General features: G+C 40.0%; 1 protein-coding gene across 5 annotated transcripts in view; it reads right to left on the bottom strand.

Moving 5' to 3' along the window:
* Positions 1-18,008, bottom strand: part of DROSHA (drosha ribonuclease III) — a 3,547,421-nt gene that overhangs the window by 2,025,677 nt on the left and 1,503,736 nt on the right. For all 5 annotated transcript variants that reach the window (XM_044065333.1, XM_044065331.1, XM_044065329.1 and 2 more), the window contains exons 14-15: positions 16,927-17,096; positions 10,024-10,148 (exon numbers count right to left, since the gene is read on the bottom strand). In XM_044065333.1, the coding sequence (XP_043921268.1) occupies positions 10,024-10,148; positions 16,927-17,096 (295 nt within the window). The remainder of the gene's footprint in view (positions 1-10,023; positions 10,149-16,926; positions 17,097-18,008) is intronic.

Consider the following 18,008-nt stretch of genomic DNA (forward strand, 5'->3'; position numbering starts at 1 on the left):
TTGGCTTTAGAAAGTTCTACATAATATTGTTGGAAAATAATAAAATTATTTGAATAAAAAAAAGAAAGAAGACTGGTAAATTGTAGGTATTGGTTGATGTTATTTTCGGATGCCACCTTAGGAAGAAGGGAAGGGTTAAGTACACCGAGACACTCTGTCTTTATGGAAAATAATAAGGAAGCTTTGCTGACAGGGCTTGGAGATCAGAAATTCTTTTTGCTGAAGTAATAACTACTAAAAAGATCATTTTCCAAGAAAGATATTTCAGATCATATTTGTTTTCTGGTTCGAATGGTTTTTGAGTTAAACCCTGAAGGACCACAGTAAAGTCCCAAAGAGGAGAAGGATCCTTTATGGGAATCTGAGGAGAAAAATGCCTTTCGTGAAGGCCTTACACAATCTGGGCAAAGCCTGAGAAAAGGATTTGTTTCCAGAATGAAAATTTGAAATCGCTGCCACGTGAAGTTTAACTGTAGAAAACCTAGCTCTTTCTTAAAAACAGTTAATAAAGAAGAATGGCTGAAATTGGTGATGAAAGGGGTCGATATTTTGGTTAGAGGCCGAAATAGAAAATCTTTTCCATTTGTTTCTGTAGACTTTCTTGGTGGAAGCTTTCTGGGAAGCCAAGATAATATAGTGAACCTGGGAAGAGACTCTGGACTGTCTAACTATTAATGAAGTGGAGAAGCCATGCAGTAAACTTGATGGCATGGAGACTGAGGTGCTGAGTTCTTGATGAGTGAGACTGGAGATTTTGAGTGGGTTCCAGTATCCATGGAGGACATTACAAGTGAGACCATAAGAAGGGGAACCACACATGCCAAGGCCAAAAGGGAGCAATGAGGATGACTGAGCTCTTCAGCCTGCTTGCTTTCTGTAAGAACTTTAGAATCAGAGGAATAGAAGGGTATGCATACAGGAGACTCGGGGGGGGGGGGGGATCGTGAATCAGAGTGTCTCTCTGTGACTCCCCCCCCCCCGAAAGGGGATCAGAATTGAGTACTTGTTGCACTTTTTTGCTGAGGCAATTAGGTCACAGCAAGGCTGGTCCCAGCAGCTGAAGATCATATTCGCTACTGACGGACTGAGAGATCACTCGTGAAGCATTAGAATGGATCTGCTGAGCCTGTCTCCTAGTGCATTAATTTGCCCTGAAATGTGTGTGTTGCAATGAGAAAGCGATATGAAGTGATCACCTATTCCCAAACCCTCGTGGCGTCTCTGCACAGTGGATAAGATTGGGTTCCTCCTTGTTTGTTGATGTACCAGACTACCGACATGTCTGAACTGCAACAGTCCCTACACAGAGAACATCCTGAAATGTTTGCAACACTAATAAGACTGCTCTCATCTCTAGGATGGTGATATGCAACTTGGTCAATAGAGGGGAACACGTGCCTTGGATCATCTTTCCCAAGAAATGCCCCACCACCCCAGCTGGGAAGCATCCATGGTCACTTTGGCAACTGGGGCGGAAGGGTGAATGGTCTGCCCAGAAATAGGTCAATGGACAGAATCCATTATTGAATATGACATTTGCAGACTGGAGCAAGTCTTATGGGAAACAACAGGGGCTGACAAAGCATGGACCACTGTACTGCCAAGGTCCATAGAAAGATTTGCATAAAGAATCATGCTAGAGGGACTAGAGGTATGGCAGCTGACACAAACCCCAGAGCTTGCAACACTAATCTTGCTGAAGGAGACAGGTGAGACTGTATAGACTGAATCTGATGTCTTAAAGATGTGATGAAATGGAGAAGTAAGGAAGGCACTAGAGTTGTAGTATTCAAGAGACTCCCTATGAATTCCAGGGTCTGTACTGGGACCAGGTTTGACTTTGCATGGTTTATTGAGATGCCTAAAGTGTTGGAAACCTGGAGCAAGTAATCCCTGGCTTGTAAAACTTGATGCTTGGATTAGACAGTGAGGAGCCAATCATCAAGACATGGAAACACCTGGAATCCCTTGAGTCTCGAGTGAGCTGAAACAAATGCCTTGCATTTGATAAACACCCTGGGGTTGTGGTGAGTCCAAAGGGCACTGCTCTGAATTGGTAATGATTGGCTCCCAGCCAAAACCATAGATGTCTCCTGGATCACCTATTTTTATGTGATAGTAAGTATCCTGGAGATCTACACAGCACATCCAAACATCCTTACACAGAAGAGGCTGGATGGACTGAACCCATGACCAGGAGGAACTTCATCCTCTTTACATACTGGTTCATCTTGCATAGATCCAAAATGGGTCTTAGGTCTCCTGTTTTCACTGCACTAAAAAGAAGCGTAAGTTCCAAATCCTAGCTGGTCTGGTGGGACCTCTTGGAGGACTCTTTTGTGTAGCAAATTTTGTATTTCTTCTGCTTTGTCCATCTACTGACAAGGTGGAACACCAGGAAGTTTCTTCTTTTGAGTAGGAGGAGAAAGGGAAAATGGTATGCAGTTACCTCTGCATATGGCTCTTAGCACCCATAAAAAATTTGTGGGATCTGTCCAGCCATCTAGGTGTAAAGAGAAATGACCCCTCGAATGCCTTCAGAGTTGGACAGTCGGGCACCTCTTCAGGAACGCTGATACAGCCTATAGGAAAAGGAACGTCTAAAGCCCTGGTTCTGCAGGCCCCATCAGCCTCTATGGCAATGCCTACCATTAAAATTTCCTCCTCTGCCCCTTGAGGAATTATCCCAGTGCGAATCCTGGAAAGGTCCCTGAGAGTTTTGGAACCACATCATCTTACTGTCTCATTGGTTTCTACAGAAGGTCTGTTGAGGGGTAGAAAACTTGATTCTTATGGCAGAGTCTTTCCCTCATGTTTGCTGCAAGTAAGCTCATCCTTAACTGGTGGAACAAACAAAGTGCCATCAAAGGGGGGTATTGACAAAGGACATCTTGAAGGGCTTTGCAAAATCACATAGCCGCATCCAAGCATATCTCTTTACGGCTATACCTGAACCAGCTGCTCAAGAAGTATCTTCCACTGCATGGGAGATCAGGCTCATTGATGCATTTAAAATGAACAGAAGTGTGGCCAGTTGAAAGGAAGTCTTTTTGAAATCTCCAGAAGACATGGACTCGGAGAGAGTATTTGATAATTCCCAAGTCAAATCTTTCTGTAGCAAACTGAAATGTGCCAAGAAGCTTAAAAACCTCGTGTGAAACTAGCTGAGGCGAACACTCACTTTCCAAATCTGTCCATCGCTCTGGACTCCCTGTTCAGCAGATGGAGAGAAGAGCTCTGATCAGCTAGCTACTTCTTGTTGGCTGCTGCCACCACCACAGCATCAACCTGGACTCCCTTGCTCTAGTAGGGTCTATCAACAGGAGGGGCCACAAATTTGTCTGGACACTTGGGAATAGGTTCAACAGTGTCCAGTTCCTTCCAAGCCTGGTGGGAAACCAAGTCAATCACTTCATCTGCCAGGGGGTGGTGGATCATCCAAGACTTAGATGGTCCAGAACCAAAAGCCTCCAGAAACACTGATTTTTCTGAAGAAGGAGATTGGGAAGACCAGCCACCCTTTTGTTTGAGGATTTTGAGATATCTCCAAAGGAGATGTCATCAGGTGGCAATGAGAGACTCCATGGATGAGTCTGTGTCTCTCCTCTTACATGTCCTCTTCCGAGGAACCTCTCTGAGGGATGTTCGCAACAGGTATCAGAAGAGGGGGAAACTCCTCTACAGGCGGAACTGGCTGTCCCGGTGGATAGGTCTGATGTGTTCAGAGCTCGGAATCAAAGATGAGAGATGGGTAGGATCAAAGATAAGATGGTTCCCTGTGATGAGAGAAAGCCCCTTCCACCACCTTGAATGCCAAAGGACCAGGGGAAGCCTCTACCCACCTCCACAGAGTTAAAGCCTCCGAGGAAGTTAGGTCAGGGCCTCCCCCGGATCCGAGCTTCAAGGTGCAAATCAGATCCGAACTCTCCAGGGCTGAGGCTCTAAGAGGAAGGAATGGATCAGACAAAATTGGAGCCAAACTCAAACCCTCAGACCTGGCACCAACCTATCAGATCTGAGACCCACTCTGATCTGAAGGTACTGGAGAAGAACAGGTCAGGGACACTGCTGGAGTTAAGAAAGGTACTTCCCTCAAATCCGACGCAGAACCTCTTGGAGATTTCATATCCTGGGACTCCAAAACTCTGTTCAGCTTACAGAAGGAGAGAGAGAAAATGAGCTTAGCAGATGGACTCACTGATCCAGAAGGGGCGTAGCTGGCAGGATACCCATCTGGATCTGAGCCATAAGAAATTTCCAGATCATCCTATCCACATCCGCCTCTGACAAACTCCTAGAAGACCTGAAAGACGCTGGGGATCAGGGTCTGGAGTGTTTCTTCGGAGTCTTGACCATATAAAGGAGATACCAGTTTAATGGTATACTCCGGAGTATGGTTCCTGTGGGCAGAGCTAGAAGTCTGATCAAAGATCTTGGGATCCGTTAAGTAGGTAGAAGGAAGTGCATAAATCACTATCAGAGTGTAGTCAACTGTAGGATCCAAAAAGCGTTTAGGATCCAAAGGAAGGCTCCCGGGTTTAGGATCCGAAACAGTCGGATCCTTGATTTTTTGGATTTTCTCCAACAGCTCAGAAGAAGCTCGAGGAGACTTCGGTGGAGACCTATTTTTGGTCTCTGAAGAAACAGATTTGGCTGGTTTGGTGGTGGTTTGAGCCCCAGAAGAAGCAGGCAAAAGTCCTTTAAATATTAATTTACTGTGCCTGTCGGCTAATGCTCTGGGATTCAAAGTAGAGCATGCCAAACAGGCTGTATTGATTTGGTCAGGTCCTAAACAATAAACTCAATTCTTGCGTGCATCTGAATTGTTGATCTTATGCCCACATGAAGTGCATTTCTTGAACTCTGTTAGTTTCTCAGACACAGATGACTACAGAAAAATCAAATCCACCAGACAACTCTATAAGCCAAAGTAATTTTTTTTTTTTTTTTTTTTAAAGAGAACAACAACAGAGTAAGCCCAAAGAAATACAATAAGTAATACCAGCTATGGCTATGTTATAACTACCTAAAAAGTAAGAAAAATATACCAATAATGGTATTTGACAGAAACTACCGAAGTAGAAGCGTAAAAGATACAGGACTAGATAAACACTAATTCCAAACATCCAGCGAATGCTAAGAGGAAGAAGAGAAAAAAAAAACCAGAACGACTGTCCAAAAATTTTGAATAAAAAAAATAATCACTTACAGCTCTAGAGTGGAACCTATGTCTAACCACAATGGCAGCATACGAAATCTGAGGTGTTGGTGATGGAACACAGCATTATGGGTATAGAGAAGAGCTTGAGAGCTGGATCTGAAGTCTACTTAGTTTCATAGGTGCGTACTAGGCTAATGGCCCTGAAGCCTTTACAAGCCTAGCCAATAGAAGTGCCCTGGCATTATGCCGCCCGACGTTAGTTCCCAGTGCCTCTATCAATTAGAGCCACTAGAGTGGTCTCCAGGGTGAACTTTCTATTACCCATCCACTCAACAAGATTTCTCTTGAAGAGGGTCAGCGAGATGCTCTGCTTGACACGTATGGGAAGTCTATTCCAGAGCATGAGCAGTCTCTGGGTGAGGAACCTGTCCCTCCAGCATGTTCTGTTGATTGCGGTAATGAGGTCGAGGTCTCTGGAGCATGTGGTGCGGAGGGATTGGGATTTCTTTAGATGTAGCATTTCTAACAGAGCTGGGTCAGACATGGCTTTCTAAGTCAAGCAGAGATCACTTCTAAGTAGGTGATATGAAGCAGAGAATAGCTGGAGTCTTTTGAGTCTGTCCGTATAGGACATGGGTTTAATGCCTATGATCCTCTTCGTGAGGTACTTCTGTGGCGTCTCCAGCTGCTGCAGGTGTCTAGTGAGGTGCATGCCAAATGGGGCATTATACTCGATAACTGGTCTAATGAGGGAAGAGTAGAGAGAGATAATGTCCTCTTTCTTACTAGATGCAAAACCCTTGGTAATGAGATGTGCCACACAGAAAGACTTTCGGACCTCGGTGGCAATGTGGTGGTCGGGGTGGTTGTCATCAACCTGCGTCCTCAGATCTCTTACAATGCCTTCAGTATTCAGTGGGCTCACATCGATGTGGTAATTAGTGGGAACTGAGATTTACCAAAGGGGATGATAATGCATTTTTTTGATGTTAAGCTTAAGGCCATGGTTTCTACACTAGTCACTGGTCTCAGTGAGGCCTTTCTTTAGGATGTCTGCATTACTTGGGGAGTTGATAATGGTTCCCAGCTTGCATTCATCTGTGAACTTGGTCAGTCAAGAGTCCCTTTGCGTTGGCCTGGACTTCTGAGAAGTTGATGCCAAACAGGAGAGGACCCAGGACCGATCCTTGTGGGACTCCACTTGTGACTGGTCGGCAGTCTGACTTGGAGTCCGCTACTTTCACACTGTGTGTTCTACTGAATGTGGACAAATCAGATCTGAGGATCGGATCCAAATCCATTGGTGAAGTAGTATGAAAAAGACAACATTCATATCTGAACTTTATTCAAACTGATAACTTTTACTTTTTTTTTATTTTTTAATAATGTCTCAGTTTTTACACTGAGGGAACTCTATTTCAGCCTGCTGCTCAGTGTACAGCCATATTGAAAGTCTAAAGGCTATGCTTTGATTTAGTAGTATCCCAGATGCTTTGGTGTTGTAGTGAGGGAAATAGGCATAGCAAGCAGGTCCACTATTACTATCGGGGAGGTAAACATCATTACGCTGAATTTTTAAGAGTTTACTGTCAATCTGTAGCAGTTTGCCAGTTCCACACAGATCACAATTCATTTTGTATTAGAAGATTGTAGTTTGGTGGTGGTCTTCTTTGAATATGTGATAACAATATAATCTGTATAAACGACACAACCAACACTGCATAAAGCAAATGGGATGGCATTTATAAATAGGGAAAATAACAGAGGACCCATTACTGACCCTCGAGGAGCGCCATTTGAGAGATTCTCAATCTCTGAATAGTAATAGTTGCCATATACTGTAAACAACAACTAATAAAGGCTGGTGTGCGTGTGCATGTGTGCGTGTTTTACCATCTTCTAAACACTGTAGTGAGACCTTCTTTTTCAGCTACCAGCAATACTGAACTTAAAATATTTTTATAAAAGCTAAGAGTCTCTAAAATGTAGGGACTGGCCCCATGTATGTGCCCCTGTCAGTCACTGGTGTCAATTTTCCTGCCATTACAGCTTGAGATTCTCTTTTAAATGCTACTAACAAAATGAAGTAACTGAACTGCCTAGCTAACAACTCTTCCTATACCACAAAACATGTGCTTTAAGATTAAGAAACATTTTGTTTTATGAACAGAAACAAGGTCACAGGGTCTAGTAAGATGCAAGATGAAGTGAGGCACAATAAAACAATAACAGATTCCACTGCAAAAACCCACAGTGTGCACCACAAAAGTTGACTAGCAATAAAATGGCACATAAAAACATAAAACAGTTAGATGGCAATGCAAAGATCATTATATACGAAGGAAATGCACACTGGATGAAGAAAAACAGTTTTTAGTCTGCGACTTTCAATTAAAAAGACAACCTTTTTCTCAAGATTTTTTGTTCTAGAGAGAAATCTTTCATAACCCCTTTCAGTGCATGACTGTTATCTTCTTAGTCCACCCCAAAACTGGAAGGATCTGATGTGTGACAGAAAGTGGTTGTCTTCATTTGTAAGGCAATGCTGTCTACCCAATCTCACCAGCTAACTGCCATTACTATGTAAACACTGTCCAAACTGGACCCCTCCTCTTGTGTTGTTGCACTTCAATGGACACTTAACATGGCAAATTCTACCTATACCTATGAATTTCTGCAGAGTAAAAGAAAAACTGCATTACCCGCATGTGCACCTCCACGTCAAGAATATGTAAGCCTCACGGTTCTCTAACCCCCCCTAAGCATCTTGCTGCCAATACTCCTTAATCCCTTTTACCAAACAACCTGAGCTACCACCTTCTGCCAGATTAGTACATGCACTATTTCAAACACAGTTAGGATTTGAAGGACATAGCATACATAAAATCATCTGTAGAGTTAAACTATTTTCATGGAACAATTAAGGCTATTCTATTCCTGCCCAGCATTTATTTTTATCTGCTGTAAAAAATTTTTCTTAACTTACCCCTGCCAACAATTCTGACAACTGTTTTAATGTAACAGTAAAAATAATACAGGGGAACAGAGAAGCCACTGGAACCAAATCTGAGTATATATTTTAATTTATCAGTTGCCTTAACTATCAACAGGTATAAACAACTGCTGACTCCTGCAACAATAACATCTGAATTATGAAACATAATACTGTCACAGCAAGTGACGGAGAACTGAAATAAAATGCAGGTCAGCTCATTCAAGATGAGCATCTAAACAACCAGTCTGACCTAAATGTACTTATTAAGCAGTTCTCAGTATTATTTAATATCTCATACAGCATTACTCTTTGCTTTTAGAAAAAGAAAAATCATTAATCACAAATGCTATTTTTACAAAGCGACAGCAAAGAACTGTTTGTCACCTTTTATGTTTCATCTTTTTACTGTAGTATTTTAACTACAAATATAAAACATTACTTGAAAATGCACTTAGCAGCACAAAACTCCAACACCTCTGACATGTTCAAAAATAAAGATTCCAGATTATGAAAACACACACAGATATATGGGGCTCGAGTGTGATACAAGAAATACACTATACTGCAGTGTTTGTGAAAAGTTAAGGAACTTGTCATGAACAAAGTTCTCTAATCTTACAGCACAAGACTTTTTATGTATCACACAAATTAGATCTCCATATACTCAATTTATCCAGTTTTTGCTGTTTTTATACATATGTTAGCTTTATGGCTCCCTATTCATTTCAAAGGGCAGTGTTAAATGTCTGTTTCATCTAAATATAGCTTAAGGTAGTTGGCACAGTTTTTATGAATTAAATACCTCATGAGCTGCTTTCTAGTGCATTATGATGTATTTTTTTCTTTTTTTAAGCGCAGCGTACTTTTGAATTTTTTATATATTTTAGTACACAGTTATGCAAGGATTTTTTGGTTTATTTTGGCTAGTTTAAAAAGTAAAGATCAAATTCATTTTTGCTGGAAAGTTGCAAGTCAGTGATTTTTTTTTTTAATGTATTTATTTTTTTCTTAAAATTTGTCATTCAAATATCAACAAATGTTTCTAGGAGGCTGATTTAGATGGGTAGTGTTGTTTCTTGGGGATTGTGAGTGCATGGTGTGTGATACTTACTTACGCTACAGAGAAAGGGGAATAGGGTCCACATTCTACTTTTTTTACATTTAAGTTAAGATTCAGGCTTGGAATGGTTTTAGTTGAGCTTAAGATATTTTGGAGTCATGCACATGTCTGTATTTTGCATGTGCTAACAACAAACTTTGCCAACAGCCTTAACAAGCACAGTATCTAGACTGGTTTTACGGAATCTTAGAAGCTCTGATGGCCCACCAAGGCTGTATAAAATTTGCTGGTAACAAGCTAAAACTGCTAATAAACTTCTGATGACAATCCTAGGATGTAAACGAATAAACAAAATATTTGCATGAAACATCACATTTGTGTTTTTACCACACCCTTTACCTGGGCCTAAAATTAGAAAATGATGATAATATAACAACAATAATAACAAAAATGTAGATACTATGTCTAGGAACTGAACAAGTGCTATTCCAAAATGTGTTTTAAGTTCCGAAACTGGTAGACATTGAAAGTAATGTGTCACTACACCACTACAGTATATATTATGTCTGAATGAAACTGCCAATCAAGACAATGTACCTATTCATCTGCAAAAAAGAGTAATACCAAGAAATACAAATTTTTCACATAATCACCCAAAGTTCACTCCAGAAGCAATGATCAACCTTATAAAAAATAAATTATGAAACAAGTAAAACAAAATCAACCTTGTAAAAAATAAATTATGAAACAAGTAAAATAATGTTTTGTTTCAAACAAAATTAAAAGCAAATCGCAACACTGACTTACTGTGGATCTCCAGCATAACTGAGTTGAGCAGGGCGTATCCCAAAGTGGACAATAATAGGGAAAGTGATCACAGCAGGGTTAAACTGTTCCCGATCTAACTGGTCAATGCGAACAGAGCAAGGCTTCTGAAAAAGAAAATACACAATCATATGACTTGGATGTGTGGCTCTCTATTTATAATACAGCAAAATATGTCTTGAAAGGTGTAACATGACAGTTCTGTAAATGTTTCTCATCCAAACATGTTTACAACTGGGAAAGCTGTGTTATAGAAACACATGCGCTGTTGTTCTACAAAAGTTGCTGTATTGCTTCTTTTTCTCAAAAGGCAACACAATGTAAATGATAAAAATGTAGTGAGTGCCACATTTGGTGAGCTCCCACTACCTACGCTCAGTAAAAATGTGTGTGCCTTAGTTCATAATTAATTCTATATCTAAAGACAAAACTGGAAATCTGCAAAACAGACAAAACTTTGAAGTACTGTCTGGAATTAGGGAGACAGACAGTTTTGTTACTTTACCACATACTGTCTACAAGCAAGTGTACAAAACACACCTCTAATGCATCCCATCCCCAAATAGTAAAATATATAAACAGCGACAACAAGGTGACTGGGGAAAAGGGACTTGAAGAAAACAAACTGGAAGGCTCCAAAGCATGCTTTGTTCCAGGAAACAAAGCAGCACAGTTTTGCAAGAAGAAAGACTTGCATAGGAGATCCACCTCCTCCTTTATTGGTTGTGCCTCATAGATGCTCTGTACATGTTTTCTTCTAAACTTAAACACCCTTGAAGAAAGTCTACCTTCTGGTGGAGAACTTCATGGTGGCAGTGCAAAATACCAGGTGATAACCTGGTTAAAGGAAGTTGAGAGCTGTTATGAAATTTAAGTAAGTAGAGCTACATGCATGTTAAAACACTTGATTTTTTTATCTGCTGACAAATGATCCCCCCACCTCAGATTTTTTGTTCACTTTTCGTCTCCTAATCAATGGGTAACTGATTCCTCTCAAGGGATGAAAGATACCTGATTACTAAAATAATTTTAGTGCATCAATTTAAGTCTGAGGAAAGTTAGGACAAGAAACCTTAGTCTAATTGCTTAAATGCTTTGCCCAACCTCTTTCTCCCCCTCACTTACAACTACTACTCACATTCAATTAACTTCTGCTGCAAATGCTGTGTTGAACACAATGATGCATGAGTGCATACTGTCAGCTCTTCATAGGTGACAGGGACAAACCTCTCACCCTCACGATGAAAAAGGCAAGCTATCCGTAAGTAATAACTACTCTTTCTAACAGATACAAAAAATAAATGACATCTAAGCTGCTATCTGAACCAGGGTCAGTTATGGGATGAGGAGATGCCTTGCCTAAATGCTATTACACTAGCAAAAAGTGCAATTCAGCAATGGATAAACAACTGAAAGCCAACTGCAGTTTTTTCCAGTGTAGCACCATTTGGGCATCTTCTCATCCCATAACTGACCCTGGTTCAGATAGCAGCTTAGATGTCAGTTCCAGGGTCTGAAAAGAACTGGAGAAGCTTTGTTACTTTTAGCAATTCAGATGACCTGATAAAAACTGTAGAAATCCTAGGCTGAAATGAAGGACGAACAGGATGAATATGAGGTGTTTCATGAAGAAGTTTAAAAAAAAAAAGAGTTAGAGGACAGAACACAGAGACAGACAGAGCACCTGAAATTTTCTGTCATAGTAGAGAAACTGGAAGGAATAGACTGCATTAATTTCTGAAAGTACAAATAAGCAACTGTACTGGTATACCACAGCAAGATTTGTTAACTGAAAGAACACACTATATGTATGCTTCAAATCTTGCCATTAGAAAGCAGCCAAAACCTACATTAAAGATAAAGTTACACCATCAGAAATAGCTCCTGCACCTATGAAATGATGTAAGAATGTCATTTGGTCTTCATAAATGTGCAAAAGCAACATTTAAAGCAGGAAAGATGCAGTCCAGGCTATAAACCAATTTGCTCTTAATGTTGTAACTTACAGTTTTAGGGTGGCTGATTGGCTCCAAAAGGTACTGGATCAGTTGGACAGGAAAACAAGTAAAATGCTTCACGCTAATCAAATGAAATTTAAAAATCAGCGTATATCAGGATTATATATTCCTCGCTGTGAAGGAAGTATGGGCCTCCTCGAACTTGATTACATGAAAAGATTTGCAATTATAGGATAGGATACATATCTGCTGATCTCACCAGATCCAAACATACTGAAAGTTTTAAAACATGAAGAGAACAAATCTAAGATGACTTCCCTGCTTAGCAGAAGCACACTGGTGTCAATTGGGAATGGTAACCAAACCATAAGAAGACAAAAAATCAAACAACTGAATGTGCCAATAAACAAAAGAAAGAATATAAGGAGAAAAATTAAATGAGAAAGCAGAAATGTGGAAAAGGCATAAAGACAGTTGCAAGCACAGAAAACTCCTTGACCAACCTCATGTTGATCAGGATTTGACACAGGAATGAATGGTTAAGGAGAGGGGAATTTAAACCAAAAGATGAAAGGTTAACATTCGCTGCCAAGAATAGTGGATTACATTACATGTTTGTTTTCAAAGTACATTGAACATGTGGGAGAAACAGACAAATGCAGGTTCTGCAAAACAGAACTGGAAACAGTCGCACATTTTCTTGCTGGGTATACACTAATGGCAGAGGGCTTGCATACTGAAAAGCATAACAATGTGGCAAGACTGTTGTATTTGGGATTGTGCAAACATTGCAATACTGAAGTAGTTGAGAAGCAGTGGAAACATGAACTGCAAAGCATTATAGGGAAAGATGAAGTTTATATCACATGGGATTACCCATTACCAACAGTTCAAAAACAGATGCAAGAAAACCACATATAGTAGTCCGTGAAAAGAAGACAAAGGTAGCACTGGTCATTGAAAATACTACACACTGTGATTACAGCGTCTTGCGTACACAGAGATACAAAGTTATAAAATACCAGGACTTGCAGGCAGAAACGAAGGGAATGTGGAAGAAGGATACCCAGATGGTTCTAACAGTAGCAGGAGCAATGGGTCTCATAAAAAAAGAATTTACAGTCTCATTTAGATATGCTACCAATACATGTAACGGCATATGAATTGCAGGAAAAGTCAATTCTGGACACACTGCAGGTGCTGCAAAGAGCACTTCTGGCCAACATCAAAGATTGAAACAATACTAATTTCACAAACTTTAGTCATAATATGAATTAGCCACGCGATCCATTCCCGTCATGTTATTATAAACTGAAAACACTTGGAGAAATTAAACCTGACATCTCAGATATCCACTTAAACAGCATGCTTATAAAACAGCACGCAACTGTTCCAAGTTTAACCTAGAAATGTTTATTATTACCCTATCATCTATTAACTGGAACTTCCTAAAAAACCTCCCCTTACATGATACTATAAATGAATTTAATACGACGTTCTTGAATATCTTAAATAGCCTTGCACCTCCTATAGAATTACATTCCCAGTCAGTCATTCTGGTACAATGACAAAGAATCCTGTCTGCCCACAAATCTATCAAATCTGTTGGGTATTACCTGTACTTGTACTATACTATTAAGGTCTGGAACTCCTTATCTGTATCCATGAGGTCAATACCCTCCCTTCCCATCCTTCAAAACCATTCTAAAAGACTTCCCAGACAAAAGCTGGCTCCATTCTTGCTTCCAACACCAGGATAAACTATGCCCCTAATTGTGAACAAATACCTCTTCATACCTTACATCTCCTTACTATCCCTTTGTCACTAATTTCCTTACTTCTATCAATTGATCTCACCTGGCTTTCTCTATAAATATACCATAAGTCTGCTTTTCTCTCTCTTCATATTGCAATTCCTGTTTGTATTACACTAACTTACATTTAATTTCTCTAGAAACTAGCTATTAAATCATTGTCATATAACTTGTATCTATTCTTAGTCAATGTTTTCATATTATGTATAATTTGGTAAAGTTACGTAAACTGTAGTTGTTTTCCCATTATTTTTAAAGACTGTAAAATTATTGTTCTTAAAATGTTTTGTAATACTCTGGAGCTTTTCTCCCCAGGCCTCCACTGAAAATTGGCTTCTACACAGTCGGGTTTTCCTAGTAATCAAATGTCAATCAGTCAATAACATCAAATAGTTCTAAGTATTTCACATCTGAATTTCGGAGACAGGTGTAGCTATGCCACATTCAGTGAAATGGGCTCATCAACTATGCACAGTGCTCAGAGAAAAATTTAACACCTCTCTTGCCATGACAAAAGTACCCTCATGCTACAAGGAAATTCACATCATCCCACTACCTAAGAAAACTACTCCCTCCACCCCTAACGACTACCAACCAGTTACTGTGACATCCACTCTTAGGAAATGTTTTGAGCGGCTGATCGAAAAGCATCTTTCATCATGCCTACCACCTCCTGATTTTGACCCTCTGCAGTCTGCATACAGAGCTAACTGATCCATGGCTGACGCCATATCAGTAGCACTACACATCTCCCTTCAGCATTTAAAGGGGCAAAGACAAATATGTGAGGATGCTGTTCATAGATTTCAGCTCTGTATTTAATATGATGGTACCAATGCAGAGGAGGATGAAAGGGCATACAGAGAGGAGTTGGCATCTCTGATCAGTTGGTCCGAGGTGAACAACCTTGACCTAAATGTAAGCAAGACCAAAGAGATTATCATTGACTTCAGGAAAAGGAAAACAAATCACCCAGTGCTCAGGATCACTGGTGAAAGTGTGCAGAGGGTTAAGGGTATGATATTCCTGGGTGTACACATATCAGAGGATCTCTTGTGGTCAGAAAACACCAGCCAGCTGGTCAAGAAATCACACCAATGCTTCCACTTTTTAAGGAGGCTGAAAAAAGCTAAGCTTCCTCCTGATATTCTCTCCACCTTCTATAGAGATGCAATAGAGAGCATCCTCACCTGCAAGTTTACAGCGTGGTTTGGAAGCTGCACAGTTACAGAAAGGAAGATGCTACAAAGAGGGGTGAGGGTTGCAGAGAAGGTAACAGGTTCCAGTCTTCCATCGATATAGCATCTTTATTCTGGAAGAAGCATCCGAAAGGCCACCAAAACAATATAGGACAGCACTCATCTTGCACATGGACTGTTTAAGCATCTGGCATCAGGCAGGAGATATCACATCCGCTGCAGGACTACAAGATTCAGTAAAAGTTTCTACCCTACAGTGATTAGACTTCTGAACTTGGGCACTAGTCCCCAGGGGTCTGAACACACAAATCAATTATTTATTTGTCCAATATATACCTACATATATTCCAAGTAGGTGCAATATTTATTTAATATATCCATTGTCAGTATTAAACTCACTCAAGTGCAATATTAGACAAATAACTTAGGCATTTCAATCTGTAGTGTGTTTTGCATTACTTTAAATAGGGTAGTCAATTTAACTCAGAGGAGGGTATTCTTTTTGTACAATAGTGTTGGTAAATGTCTCTGCTCTTTCTTGCGTGTATTGGGAATAATATTATATTTGTTAGTTATGTTTATTTTTCTAATTGTATGTGTTGATTCACTTCCTTTGCAATCTCAAGAATTGAGCTGATGCATGAAATTTCATTTAGGCGACACGTGTGTAGTTCTAAATGACAATAAAGTTTACTTTGACATTCAAATAGTCAATTAAAAGGGTTTTCAAATATTTGGATTCCTTCATTTATCATTCAACAATGTGGGCATTCAGGCACGTCACGGATCCATAACTGCAGTGTGGTATAGTACTGATATCAGCCCATCAATGAGATGTGAACACAGACATGTCTGGAATGTAGCGATAGGTAGCAAAATAAATACAGTTACAGATTTTAAAAACTGCACCATCCAAATATGCACACTAGTTCGGCTGTCATTTTAAGCTATCTAAACCCATCTCCTTGGAAATGCCTAAAGCAGTGTGCATGTGCACGAAAGCGTACACACAAAATTTCCAAGTGCACTATGTAACCAAATGTGTGCTGCACTGCGCACCAGTCTTCCACTGTATTCCAGTTCTGAAGTATTAAATGCATGTTTACACAGCTTACCAAACTGCCTACGATGTTATGCTCCATTTTTCAACAAAGTCTGCTTTCACAATGAGCAGACTGCACTGTTCAAATGTAGTACATACAGGCTGCCATGGCAACTGTCTTGTGTCCCAATACTCCTGTCATCTTAGCATTAGTAGCGATAATTATTCTGCATGATGCACTGGCTGCTATGCTGTGCACCCTCATCACTCTTATGCTCCTTTCCTTTATGCGTTAACAGCAATGTCATCTAGCAGTGCATACAAGTTGCTGTGCTCTGCCTTGTAGATGCTCCACTGCATTTCCTTGAATTTTATGAAAACTGCATGGTACTCTGAAATGCACACAGTATTGTAGCACTGATCAGTACTACATTAATTCCACTGAATGGCACACTGAATACATACTGACATATGCACAACTTTGATAGAAGCAGTGTGTCTGAAGCTACTGCAACTCATGCAACATGACATGGGAATTTAATAAAAAAATGCCCTTGAACAGTTCAGAATTACTGAGTGAAACAGCAGAGCATTAATGCAATAGCAAACAATGACACAATTTAACAGTTAAGTTTGCCCAAGTGAAACTGCACTCTATACAGAAGTGTAAACTGTTGTTGCAAATTACCAGTTTTTATCACAAAGTATGCCAATGTCAAAATGCCCACAAAGGATATTGTGTGTGGAATGGGTAAAAATAGTGAACCATACAACATACATTTAAAATCTTTAATATGTTTTGCAGTACATGAACTGAAATTCCTTCACCATCACCATGGCGAGCTACACACTGTAGTTCTGCTCAATCTTACCATTCCAGGACTAGTAACAATCATCCCCTTGCACTCTTCTGCATACTTCTGCCACTCCAACTCCTCCCACTGAAGCATATTGGCAATCTCTTCCTCAGGGACAAGGGGCTTGTTGCACCGCAGCAGGTAAAGCAACACCTGATGCATGGATAACACCTCCTTACCTCCATCTGCAAAGAAAAAAGGGGTAAACAATATTACTATAAAAACCTAAATGAGACCTGTAATGTGGCACACCTTTCAAAAAGTATGCATGCTTAACCATAAGAGCATATCTTCAAGGACAGTAATTATAATTGGGTTATAACCATTTTATTGGTATTGTTTCCTGTCTACAACCTGCAAAGGTAGTAGCTTCATCTCTCTGAGGTACTCCCTTTTTTAATTTCTCCAAGTCTTTTGGGTTTCTAATACCATAATGGGAATGGATCCCATTCCTAAGTCAAAGTATGATTAAAGTTCATGAAATTAGTATTGTTTCAAACTTTGATGTCAGCCAGAAGTGCTCTTCTCAACACCCACAATGTGCCCAGTAATGACTCCTCCAATTCATATGGGGTTATATGTATTGATAACACATCTAAATACGATTGTATATTCTTTTTTATAAGACCCACTGTTCCTACTACTATTGGAACTGTCTGGGTATCTTTCTTCCACATTGCTCTCATTTCTGCCTGCAGATCCTGATATTTTATGACTTTCTCTCTCTCTGTACACAAGACTCTGTAATCACTGGGTGTGGCGATTTCAATGATACTTTTGTCTTCTTTTCATGGACCACTATATCAGGTTTTCTAACATCTACCTTTTGAACTGTTGGTAATGGGTGATGGGTGATACCATGTGATATAAACTTCATAATTTTCTATGATGCTTTGTGGCTAATGTTTCCAGTGTTTTTCAGCCACTTTAATACCATAATGTTTGCACAATTCCCAGTGCAACAGTCTTCCGCATCACTATGCCCTTCAGTACATAGTCCTTCTGCCATTAGTATGTCACAACCAGCACCGAGGTGTGTGTCTGTTTCTCCCACATGTTCAATGGACTTTGTGTCTCCAATATTAACCTTTCATCTC

The sequence above is a fragment of the Protopterus annectens genome, chromosome 3.part0, assembly GCF_019279795.1.
Source record: "Protopterus annectens isolate FY-2018-M chromosome 3.part0, PAN1.0, whole genome shotgun sequence".
Lineage (NCBI taxonomy): Eukaryota > Metazoa > Chordata > Ceratodontiformes > Protopteridae > Protopterus > Protopterus annectens.